At 41.2% G+C, this 12,883-nt stretch overlaps 1 protein-coding gene across 1 annotated transcript; it reads right to left on the reverse strand.

Annotated features, from left to right (window-relative positions):
* Positions 1-417: 417 nt before the first annotated feature.
* TNNT2 (troponin T2, cardiac type) lies at positions 418-12,673 on the reverse strand. The gene is made up of 11 exons (XM_054981692.1): positions 12,640-12,673; positions 11,375-11,407; positions 10,798-10,819; positions 8,006-8,066; positions 7,768-7,884; positions 6,505-6,582; positions 5,491-5,601; positions 5,053-5,162; positions 3,235-3,325; positions 1,475-1,515; positions 418-462 (listed from the first exon to the last, which is right to left on the reverse strand). Coding segments are annotated over exons 4-11 (603 nt in total). The 5' UTR covers positions 8,060-8,066; positions 10,798-10,819; positions 11,375-11,407; positions 12,640-12,673; the 3' UTR covers positions 418-461.
* Between the last annotated feature and the right edge of the window lie 210 nt (positions 12,674-12,883).

The raw sequence follows: 12,883 nt of genomic DNA on the forward strand, positions 1-12,883 counted from the left end.
CCATAGCAGGTTGGCATAATTTAATAGTCAGGGTCGCTAGAATGGATAAGGTGGCAGAAGAAGGGGAAGCTGTTGGCAGATAATGAACTATGAATCTGAAGGGAAAGAAAAACAAAAGTGAATGTAAGTCACAAAAAAGCAAAAGCAAAACAAACAATCCTAAAGGCTCCACAATGGACAGGTCTAGCCCAAGCCTACAAATCTTGACGCCCATTTGCATGAACAGCATCAGCTAGAGTGAGAACATGAAAAGAATGCATAAGTGGAAGGACTGGCAAGACTGTAACCCACAAGGAAAAGGAAGGGAGGAAGATGAGCTAGTAACAGAAAGCAGAGCCAGGAAGGATTGGTGATGGAAGATCTTTTGGGAGCGCTCGGTGCCATCAAGCAAGATGGGATACTACACGGCCTGAGTACTTACACCTTCTGATGGTCACTAATGCGATTGCGAAGAACATTAATCTGCAAGAGAAATAGACAGGAGGTGAAGCTTTGTGAAGCTGACACTTCTCTGCATGGGAAGCAGAAAGATGCTGTGGCAGGATGTCCCGTGAGACCAGAATGCATGGACTACATGGATCATGAACAGTATCCGTAAGGCTACATGACATCACAGATGCAGAGAACATCTCCTGTTAAGCTGTCAGAATCTCCATTTGTAGGGCTCAAATGCTGCAAAGACCATGAGACTGTCTGCATCTACCTACCTTCCTTCTGTTTATTATGATACTTCATCAGCTATTCTCTGATATGAAGCACATTTTCCACAACTGTAATGAACTGAAACTCAGTCTGGTTGGTGCAAGGATTGAGATGGAGCCTGTTCTTCCATTTCCCTGGAAAATCTGGTTGTAAGTTTCAGGGTGTTTTTCTAGTGTAATTCCATGATTATCTTGGCCAGAGACGTCTTCACTCATGTACTAGAAATAGTCTCCCTTGAGTAAACAAAGCTGTACCATCTGGGACAGTGTCTGCAGTTTCTGGACATGATGCTGTTTTCAAAAGCCACTTCTACTGCACCTGCGGCTCAAGCATTTGCTTTGTTCTTTGCACAGACAAGCCTACTTCATAAAGTTTAAACAAGGCATATAATGGTATCGATTCCAAGAGCAAATCCATGTGGAAAGGCAGGAACTTTTTTTTCTTGGTTAAATTCCCAGCAAAGAAAAGTCACCCCTCAGGAAGGAATTTCCATGTACTTACTTGCATCAAAGGGTTTGGCTCAAAGAACAGGAGGCTTCACCAACATCACCAAATGAAATCTTGAGTCTAGAAATCATTGCAAGCCAAGCAAGAGAAGCATGCAAGACAACAGAAGACTGCCCCAAGGAGGACACCAACAGCATTCACACTCGACCCAGGCTGTAAGTGGAGGCTATTCCAATCTGGGTTCTGCACACTTAACTCTTCACCCCATCCTCCTATAACATTCACCACTCCACTACACTGTTGGCACAGAACAAGACATACTTACTACTTGCTTAACTCATCACAGCGAGCAGTGAGTATGGAAATCTGGTCAGGGTTAGAGAAAAGAAACTATTAAGGACAAAGAAGAAGAAAGGTAGAGTGCAGATCCTGAGAAAGCAAGTCTTCACTCTGAGTTAAGGGCACTAAGGTCCATGTGGTTGGAGCCATATATTTGAATAGTAATAGCAAAAGCTGCAACAAAATCCTTGCTTATCTTAATGCTTGGCCATTGTGACATTATCTTTCCACCATGAGCCACTACTGGACAGTAGGAAAGGTAAGGTGTAATGACCTTAATAAATAAATGAAATATATTGCAGAAGGGGAATATGAGGTGTGGGTGAGTGCAGACTGTGAAGTCAAGGGAAACAGCAGGAAAGGAGGGAGAAGGACTTGAGTCGTCTTATGAGCTAATGTGGGGGACAGGGCTCTGGTATTGCCCATAATGTGGGGGACAGGGCCCTGGTATTGCCCATAATGTGTTCTGTCTGTGGCCCCAGCTGAGGAAGGTAGGGAGCGTTAGAGCTAAAATGTTGGAGGCTGTGATGGTAAGCTGTGAGGGGATGGTGTGATGTTACTGCTGCTCCCTCCCACTAAGGCATTTCTTTTTGCTGGCCTTGTAGGGTAACCATTCAGTCTGAAAAGGACTTGAAGCCATCAGAGGATGATCAGGAATGATATGCTGGAGAAATGCCTATATGCCATGTTAATGAATGAGAGATTTAAACAGGCAGTGAAATCCAACTCTAGTGCAGATTGCTGAGGCAGGCTTTAATTCATTTCAGCCACAGATGGGCCAATGGACAAACACACAAATGTGATCTTCTTGGTCTATTTAGTCTCAAGAGTCAGCGCCTACATTGTCTGTCTCGACAAGCACACAAGCTGGACCTTCAAGAGACACAGACTGACGTCATGCCATTTCTTCTATAGACCTGCCTGCCACCATTTGAAGAAGCGAGGTAGAACTTCACTCATTTATTCACCTCTGAAGAATTAGCTTTGGTATCTGATGTAAGTTCTAAACTAAAGCAAACAGGTCAGATTAATCATGTCTCTCTGTCTTTGTCCTTAGCAGGTAAAAAGAAGGAAGTTGCTGTAAGATTTTTTAAGAAAAAAATAATCTCTGAATGTAGAAGGTAGGTCTGCATCCAGTGTTTGCTGATTCAAAGTAACTCTTTCACAGATGGGGAAATAGTTTCTTGAAAATCTCTAATGATGAAAGTGTTACTTTTTAAAAAGACTGCCCTCCCCCATTATTTCCACACACACACACCCCGGCTGCTGCATTGGTACCGTTCTATTCCTTATAACTACTGGGTCATCATTTCTCTAGAAAAGGGGCAACCCCGGGCAATTGAGGATGGTGTAATGAATGAGATGGCATCACAGTGTTTTTCATCCAAAAAAATTGGCTAAATGATGGCATCAGTGAGGCCCAATGAAGCCACCTGGGGAAAAGCACAGTGCTTCTTGTCACACTTACAGTCCCAGCCGGCTAGGAACTGTGTAGGGAAGGAGGTGATGTCATGGCACTAGGTAGCCAATCAGATTTGTCTACATGCTGTCCTAACTGAATGCAAATGAAGCAGCCCTCAAGAAGCATTGGGCTCACTCTGAAGAGCTGAATCCTTCCCCAATGCAATGCCCAAAAAATTCCCCAAGGGGAATTCTGCTGAACAAGCGGGCAAAACATCTTAGCAGCAACATTCATCTACCCTTCACACAACCAGAAGCAGAAAAAGAAAAGACATTCAGACTGACCTCATATTTCTGCCTTTTGAATTTTTCCTGCAAGTCAAATTTCTCAGCTTCAAGATCATGAATGCTCTGCCACAGTTCCTGAGCTTTATCCCTGAAGTAAAAACATGTAGCATTAGTCAAGATGGTGGCCATTGCCATGTCTTGTGGGCATGATGCTCATGCAAAAGAATGATATGCATGTGCCAGCATGATATAAGCATGTATTTCAGCATACTGTACTTAATGCATGAATTGCATACAGTATACAAGAGTGTAAGTATGTTGTGTAATCTATATTATGCTCATTATGTACATTAGAGCCAGAATGGAAAGGTGTGTGAATAGAGTTACCTGTTTGTATGTGTGTCAGCCTGTGAGTGTGAGCATACTTAGAATTTATGGCTTTTAAGGACACACTGACTGGAGCTCTATCTGAGTTTACCTAAATCTGAGAGATTCTTTAAAGCTGTCTGCCAATTAATCATCCTTTAACCCATTCATATGTTAATCTTTTATTTATTTTTAAATCTCTTTTATCTCTTTATATTCTCACTTCATAAGGTCTTATTCTGATCATTTGCCAAGCCTGGGACTTTGGGCAAGTATTAAAGGAACCTTTGCTAACTTACTCTGTTTGTGTGTGTGCTCAGGGCACCCTCTAGTGGTCCGACATCATACAATTTGTTTTACATCCTTAGCCATGAATGTCAGAAATGCTGCCCTTTCCTGGGACTGAATTTGTGTAATTGAATGTGTGCTAGAAGCAACCCTTATTACAACCTTACAGTGCTTTGGGGCTTGATGACGTTTAAGTTTGAGACATACAGTGCTATTGTAGGCAAATTTGCACCCTTCTTTTGCACGCTCTTACTTTGCTCTGGATTGCATTGCCAATGCCTTCTCCTGTCACTTCAGATGTGTAGTGGTCCATGTAAACATCCATACATTCATAAACTTGGGGTTGCTGTTTGCCAGCAACAGTTTTCTATCCCTTGTCCCATCCCCCCACTGCCTGCCAACATGGAGGGAAATGGGAGGGACAAAATGGTGCCCCTACAATGCTACAACATCACTTCTGGTTGTGTGGCTGGAAATGACATAACGATGAAATGGGACGCTCTAAGATCCACTTGACACTCTAGTTTTTACCATAAAGTTTCAGATGAATACTAGAATGTCCCAGTGATGGTACTTCTGGTTAAATAGCCAGGAATGACAGTGCAACATCATTGGATGCTGTTAGGATAAGTCCCATCCCCTCTAGTCTCCTGCGGGGTTAAACCTAAACAGAAAGGCAAAAGTGCTGTAAATTAATTCAAGCATGGGTAAAACGTCTTGCCAGGGCATAGTGTCATATAAGGCCACATGATCTGTAACCCCAAATGGTGTCACGTGGACATGGCCTTGTGTTTATGGCTGGGTCTGAAAAAAGCTTTGGATGTGGGGTTCATTACTTATGTTCCATTAATTTGCAAGCTTCCTGTGGCACTTCTCCTGAAGTAGAAAGGGAAAGGAAAGCCCACCTGCAGGCCTAGGAGAAGGCTTTATTGCCTGCAATTGTTGTGTCATCTGAATCTCATCCAGAAAAGCCATTGAAGAGTTTATCTGTCATAATTGCTTATCAAATGTAAATCTTTTCTCTGGTCTGCCAGAAATGTGGCAGAGAGGATCTGCAATCTCTAAATATGTTGTTCAAATTGGGTGGGAAACAAAGTTAAAGTCAACATGTCTCCCCTTAAAATCATTCCCAGTGAAAACATATATTAAATAATGCAATAATAAAATAAATACTTATAAAAATGAAAAAAAATGAAAATGGGGGAAAATGTACATCTATACCTCAATTTATCTTCATTCAAGTGATCGATGTTCAGAGGTTTCCGCCGTTCACTAAGGATCTTTTTCTTCTTTTCCCGTTCGGTTTGTTTCTTCCCACTTTTCTTCTCTGTCTACAGAGACCATCTCATATTATCAGCATCGATGTTTCTTGAGTTTAACCAAATTCCTCCCACTCCCTATGATGAGAACTCAAACAGGAATTAGAACAGCAACATGCTGGGGCATTTTAGAAAATGACAGCTTTACTATAACATGAAAATTTCCAAGCAAATTTACAGGTTTATGGACTATGAGAATGTAGAAAATAATATATAAAGAAGGGAACAAGATCTCAAGAACAATGCACCTGTAATGCACAAGCAAACCTGTACCGAAGTATGGATTCTAGGTTGTACTCATCGCCTTTTTTTCCCACAAATGCCCAGGCTTGATAGATACCTTCAGCAGGTAGCCTCCAAAATGAAGCATGTTAGAGAAAGCCTTTTTCTTTCTGGCATCCTCTTCAGCTCTCTTCCGAGCTTCTTCTTCTTCTTTCCGGGCTTTCTCTTCCTGCCAAGAGTAAGGATTTGAAAAGCAGGAGAATTCAAAGAATCTGACAGGAGGTCAATGTAAATCTCATTGCTCAGAAGATTAGGTAGAAACAGCTTGGCCTGATTGGATGGCTACCCAGTTCCAGTTCTCCCAGAATTACAACTGATCTCCAGACTACAGAGATCAGCTCGCCTGGTAAAAAGGGCAGTTTCAGGAGAAAAACTCTGAGCTATACCATAGATTCTAGGTAGACTTCCTTCCCAAATTCTCCCCTCCACAGTTGCTATCCCCAAATATCCTGGAATTTTCCAGGCTGGAGTTGGCAGTCCTACCAGGTTGACATATTGCTGTTCAATAGATCCAAATATTGTGTGCTGGATCCATTGCCATATTCTGACAAGTATGTAAAATTAGTCAGAGTAGTAATTATTCCATCTTAGTCCTTTCCTGATTTTTACTGGATCTGGAGGGGGGAAATACACATGAAAATTAGCAACAATGGAGCTATGTTTGTACTATGAAGATAATAATTATTATTGGTTTTTCATACATTCAGCACAAAAAGCCAATATTAGTCATTCCCAAGGCTTAAGTGCATTGGGATGCCATCCAGACCTGAGCATAATGTACACAATCTGCTTGCTGAAGAATTTGAAAAGCCTCTGACCATTTTATGCATGAGACAAGAGCTCAAGGGCCTTGAACCATTCATTCTAGACTCAGCTCTCTCCAAGTCAACCTGAGGTCATGTACTAAACCAGCAGGCCAGGGATGCAGCACTCTGCTTAGCAGCTGCGCACACACTGCATTGCTAGCCTCTGTGGGGAACTGGTCAGTTTTTCCCACCACTCATGAGCAGCACCTTTCTATAGGACAGAAGGTAGCACTCACACCTCTCGCCTACTGGGTGTGGATACTCACAGCCAAACGGGCCTGTCGTTCCTTTTCTTGCTCACTACGGATCCGTTGCTGCTCAGCTCGTTCTGCTCGCCGCTGTTCCTGTAGGAAGAAAGCCCTGCAGCTGATCAGGGAAGTCTGGATGAGTATTCAAACGAATGCTTCCCCACCCCACCCCACCCCTGCCATGGCTCTAAATATGGACAGTGTGGCCTGGGCCCTGGGGCAGTCAAGCTTGATGTTAAAACACAAATGCTTTCAAGAGAGCCAGATGCCTGAAGCAGGAAATCCAAAAGATAGCCTTTTCCAATAGTAAGCATTTAATTAAATAGCACAATTTGATGCCTCTTATTTGGGACCCAAAATCTGATGCCTAATGGCAACACACACAACAGCAGTGTCCCTCTCATTGGAAGGGCAGCCCATATGCAGAATTTCCAATTCTTGACCTCTTAAGTATGTAAAAACCAAACAATATTGGGAAAGTCACTTGAGGTAAAACATGAGGAAATCACAAGATTATAAACAAGAAGCTATGTTGCCAAAATCTAAACGAATCACTGCTTCGTGATCTGAATGCAAGAAGAACACCCTTAAGTCCTCTCTTCTTTTGGGAAGGGACACTCCTTCCAGAAGATTAAAGAAAACAAATCTTTCAGCAGGTAAAGTCAGCATAACCATTATAAAAAATTCTTTGATTTGCTTTAAAAGTGTAGTTATTAATGGAGATAGCGATACATTTGCTTTTGTTGTGTGAGAGAACACATGAAATCTTTATAGGATTATCCCTATTGTTTTGCTAATATTGATATAATTATTTGCAGTTATATATGTGCTCTAGAGCCCAGTCTTGGAGACTGATACTTTGTCTTCTCAGAAAGAAAACCCACTAACATTCCTAACTGAATGGCCTGGGAATTGTATCTGCTTGAGAGGCAGACGACTCTGAATGTAAGATGACTCCCTTAAAAATATTATACACATAAAACTGTAACTTATATGTAAATGTAAGACAACACCCTCTTTTTATGGCACACCTTTGAAAAAACCTAGTCTTGCATTTGAGTAAATGCTGTATGATATTCCCTGACTTCATAATATCTGTGAACCCTCATCCTGATGGTTGTCTTAGGATCATACACAGCAATGCTTGTAGAATTGATCATGGCCTTGACATTTGCTTGTTTAACTACCACTACCAGGAGCACAGCCTGATCACTGACAGAGGAGAATAACTTCTAGCTGTTAAAGGTGCCCTCGGAAATGGTATGCAGCTCTTTGACGTACAATTCTGTCCTTCAGGAATATCAGTTCTTCTTCTTCCTTCTTCCTGTTCTCAAAATGAGCCTCGATCAGGGCTTGCAACTCATTCAGATCCTTCTCCATTCGCTTGCGGTGGATGTCCTGCATGACAGAAAAGGCACGGGCACAGTTGGCTTCCCTCTTGTCAAATGCAAAGAAGCCGACCAGGGGATGCTAGGCAAGAAAGGACTCATTTGCTTGGCTTGGACTGGTCAATACTCACATCAAAGTCCACTCTCTCTCCATCAGGGATTTTTGGAGGCACCAAATTTGGCATAAAGTGCCTGAAATTAGAGGAGAAAATAACAATTGATATTGCCACTCCTGGCTTTTTTTCCCCAGCCCACCTCCTTTTATAAGCCCATGGGTTTAATTTACAGTAGCTTTGTTCTTACAACAATCTCAAATGAGTTCCCATCTCCACATTTGAAGGGTCTGGTTATGCTCACCAGGAACAGAGCATCCTGAGGGCAGTACTGGGTATAACCCAAATTTTCCATTGGCTACTATATATAAGCTGCATATATGCCTTGGAGGTTGCAAGATCCCAGAGTATGCAGACAAAAAGAAGTGGTTGACTTTCCCATGTGGGCTTATATAGAAATGATGTCATGAGACTACAGACTGACCATCCCCTGGTACGTTAATTACTCCAAATGGTTGGCTAAGCTTTCCTCAGTGAGTGATAATTGTTAGTACATGGTTATCTAATAGCTCCATTCATGAGGAAGGTGACCCTTCCCAGCTGGGGAATAGGAAGAGGTGTGTCTGTGAGTGAGAGAGAGAGGTTTGAGTTGGGGAGATAGAGAAGCAGACAGAAAGAGCTGTGAGTTGGTGTAAACCTCACCCGTCTTTCTAGTGATCTGGGGTAGCAGATTTGGTGCTCTGGGTCCAGTGGCAGATTAAAGACCAACTAGATTTCCAGAGTTTGAGTTTTGAGAATCAAAGCTCCCTCCTTCAGCTCATACCCTGGAAAACTAGTTGGTCTTTAAGGTGCTACTGGACCCAGATCTTGCTCTCTACTGCTGACTAACAAAACTACCCACCTGAAACTATTCACTTTAGGAGGGGTTCTTTGGCTCTGTCTGTGCTCAACAAGGCAAATATTTTAAAAATACCATAAGACCCTAATGCTCTCTCCCTCAAACCCAAGTACTTCTCATTGTTTGGTAAGTGGAAAGTCTTGTAAGGATATCCACTTGCACTTTCTGGCAAGTATTGACAGCATTTTTAGAGGAAATTCACAACATAGTTAGATCTTAGAATTAGTTCTTTGTATCTTTATTAAGTAAGTTAGCAAAAGGTAGCACTTGAATGATTATTCTTCATTTACGACCCAACGTAAAACTATGGGGTCCATCATAAGATGGACCATTCAAACATTTTTTTTTATGAGAGCTAATGCAGAAGTCATTGTACAGTGGGGGGAAAACTGCTTGATTGCATCCAGGCTTAAATCCATTGAGTTTCAAATAAATATGACTAAGATATTCTAGACAACCAACTCATCATTTGTACAACTGATCCTATATTGTACCACTTGAGACCTCAGGTAAGCAATGAATTGCATGTTTTAATTCTTCCCCATGAAAGAATAATCCTGGCATCTAGAAAACTAGCACATCAGGCTGAAGTCTAGGCTGCAATCCTTCTCTCTGATTTCCTCAGTTTTCTGTGTCCTAAGAGAGGTTTTTTAATATATGAGGAAGTAATCAAGTTATGTGATTCCTCACCCGCTATCTGAAATATTCTAGGCCAGGGACAGTTTCACCATATAATTGATTGATTGATATCTCACTTTTTGACTATAAAACCCTGAAGTGGCTTACAACATTTAAAAAATACAGTATTAACTTCCTCACCATTTTCCTCATGAAACATTCCCCTAAAGTTACTAAAGTAATAGCTAAACTTATACTAGCTGCTTTCATCTATCTATCAGAGCAAATTTTATTTAAACTGTATGTCAACATGAATGTTGTTCCAAGCCAAGGAAACAATTTATAGCTTGTCTGAGGGCGCCAGGTGGAATGTCACAGTAGTTACTCGGCTTTTAACAGTGACTACACCTGTCATGCTGGTCTTATTTCAGTTCACTCTCCTTATAGGAGCAACTGAACAGCTGTAATAACTTCATATCTGCACAGGCTGGACTGGAAATTTAGCCTTAAAAGAGCATCATATCTGTTTGCTAGCCCACCCACCCCTCTAGTCTTCTGAAAAATGGGGAGGCAACCTGGACTGGGGCCATGGCGCAATATGGTTTTGCTAATCAAAACAGATGTACACACAAATATATATGCAATTATTAGTCTCATAAGTGAGGGAAAATGAACACCCTATTTGCCTAACTTTTTTCTCATCCAGGGGCAATAACAGCATGGGGGGGTGGAAGGTTAAACCACTTCTCCCTCTGCACCACACACTTGATCCAAATGGGAGTCCCATGGCTACAGCTAGGAAGATCTGTTCATGGATCTCCCAACATCACATCTCATTTGATCCAATATAAACGTTAAAAAATGGTTGTTGCTGAGTTAAAAGCAGATGAATGGTAGCATGAATTCAAACAAATCTGTATATATTTCCTTTAAGAAAGCCAGTCTAACTGCCCCTTGTCTTGCATCCATGCAAGGCCAGAGAAGGTCAGGATGGTGTTGGAACTTGTAGCTTAGTGCGTTGATCTTACCTATGGAAAATTCACCTTCATTTCCCTGAGAATCTTGCTGAGTGGCTTTGAAGAGGCCAATCTTCCCCTGACTAACATACTTCCCAAGGATTTTATGAGACCAAACTGCTACTCCAAGTTCGTTGGGGGAAGGATGGGTTACATAAGTAATAAAAACTGAAACTTTTATGGAGAGCTGTTCTAAAAATGCAGAGGCCTGAGTGATAGCTGAGCACATCGAGCAGGTTCAAAAATTACCCTTAAGAATGTGAGCAGTCAAGTTGTGCCTCAGTAACTGCCTTTATAAACTGACTATAACCCAAAACCAAAGATATACAGATACTTACTTAGGCTTGGGTTTTGATTCTCCTGCAAGAAATCACAATGAAAATGTAAGATGTTACAAACAAAATAATTCTTCCTGCTCTTTTTGGAAATAAATTGTAGATACACTGTTTTCTAGGTTTCTTCTGGCTTCATTGAAGTATGAACAGCTTTTATAGTTAGAAATATTCTAGTTGCCAAACTTTAATGCAGATTTTAAATTGTTAATTGCTAGGCAATCACATTGCACACATTTTTCTTTTTGATATTCCCCTATCTCCTTCCCCCAAACTCTCTATGAAACAAAATTTACTGAACTATGAATGGATGACATCATCATCATCATCATCATCATCATCATCATCATCATCATCATCAGGCTATTACAGATTATCCTTAGTTCCCTTCATGGCCCTTCAGTTGCAAACAGTTGCAGATGTTTTCTAATTCTTTTTAACATGAGTGATTTTCTTCCGTACAGCACACTCCTGTAGCTCTTTAAGTGATGATGAACGCTCTAGATTATCCCTTTTCCTGATTATCCCTTTCCAGGTAAGCCTGGGAGTGAAGTTTGCCCCAATGCATCCATTTCTCATTTACCTTCTTCTTGTTCTTTAGAATGCTCTTCATGTTCTGATTTTAAAGGAAAAGAAAATAATTTTCAGAAGAGGTGTCTCACACAGACAAAATTCTTTACTGAATGGACAGGAGTGAATGAAACAGTTGATTTCCTTTAAGCCGTGCTACTGAATTCCTTGCATGCTTTATAGTTCATTCATTCATTGCTGGGGAGGTTTACATTGCTGGCATTCTGGGATTTGGTAATCAGAGACAGCAGCAGTCCTCCCTTTAAATGTTGACAGCAGACGGCTGGATTCAGCAGCAGTGGACTGGATTTTCATGTGATGTCAGCATTAAGTACATTATAACACACGGCAGACCCAAAGAAACAAAGCACATACAGTGTCAGTATAGAGTGTTTGGGTTCTTTGTCTCCAAGTCAGCTTGCATAATTATCACCATCATCACACCAAATGTTGGACATTTCTATGTAAATATGGCTAGAAAGACAGGCCATCATTGAATGAATGGGCAAATGCTGGTTGTTGCACAACTCTTAGACCTGTTATTGCTCAGCATGTAAATATTTCTGAGATAAGATGGTAATAGTGATGTTACAAAGGCACTGATGACTCTCAAGTGGTGATATTCTAATTTGCAGTTGGGGACAAGCTCTTGGCCAGGTGAAAGATGGCCAATTCCCTAAATACTGTCTCTTACTGACTTCTCATTTTACCAATAATACTCCTCCTGACCAAGATAATAAAGGCATTTAAGTGAATACAGAGAGAAACAGAGACAGGCTTGCAGAGATATGGCACGAAATAGAATAGAATAGAATAGAATAGAATAGAATAGAATAGAATAGAATAGAATAGAATAGAATAGAATAGAATAGAATAAGTGGTTGGGTTGCAAATTGTCTTCTGCTAGTTTAACTCCATGAGCTCCATAGGTGGCCCTGGTAAGCCGCTCCTCTCAGCCCCAGCTCCCCAGCTGTATTGTGGGGATAATAATAATACTGACTTTGTTCACCACTCTGAGTGGGGCACTAATCTGTCCAGAAGGGCGAAATATAGGTTGTTGTTCTTCTTGTTGTTATTATTATTATATGTGATTTGTTACCAAAAGTGAATTTCCTTTACTTATAATTATCCCTTCTCCCACTACAGCTCAACACCAAATTACAGTTTAGTTCCTGGTGCAAGGTTTGGGTCTTGCAAGGTGTCTACATTCTCGAAAGAGCACCCCATCAAAATGGTTTCTCTCTGCTTGAGCTGCTTCAACAGAACTTCCGTACATGCCTTCAGCTATGGTTTCCCCTTCATCTTCCTGGATGTCCTCAGCTTGTTCATGGTCTGTTGAATAAAACACCAACATGAAATTAACACTTGAGGAATTTCATACCAAGCTGACAAAAACTTCTGCAATGTACCCCAGTCATTGGGAAGATGGCCACACAAGATAAGAAAGTGGTAAAGATACCATAACTTTTGCACAGAGATGAATGAAAGCAAGGAGAGCTTAGAGCTGCTCTCTATAGTGGCA

Source organism: Eublepharis macularius, chromosome 5 (genome assembly GCF_028583425.1).
Source record: "Eublepharis macularius isolate TG4126 chromosome 5, MPM_Emac_v1.0, whole genome shotgun sequence".
In the NCBI taxonomy this organism is placed as follows: Eukaryota; Metazoa; Chordata; class Lepidosauria; order Squamata; family Eublepharidae; genus Eublepharis; species Eublepharis macularius.

Coding starts and splice junctions, on each gene's coding strand:
- TNNT2 (XM_054981692.1), bottom strand. CDS start 8,059: ATGCCAAATTTGGTGCCTCCAAAAATCCCTGATGGAGAGAGAGTGGAC. Junction 7,885..8,005: donor GAGAGAGAGTGGACTTTGAT/GTGAGTATTGAC, acceptor TCTGTCATGCAG/GACATCCACCGCAAGCGAAT. Junction 5,163..5,490: donor TTGGAGGCTACCTGCTGAAG/GTATCTATCAAG, acceptor TGGTCTCTGTAG/ACAGAGAAGAAAAGTGGGAA.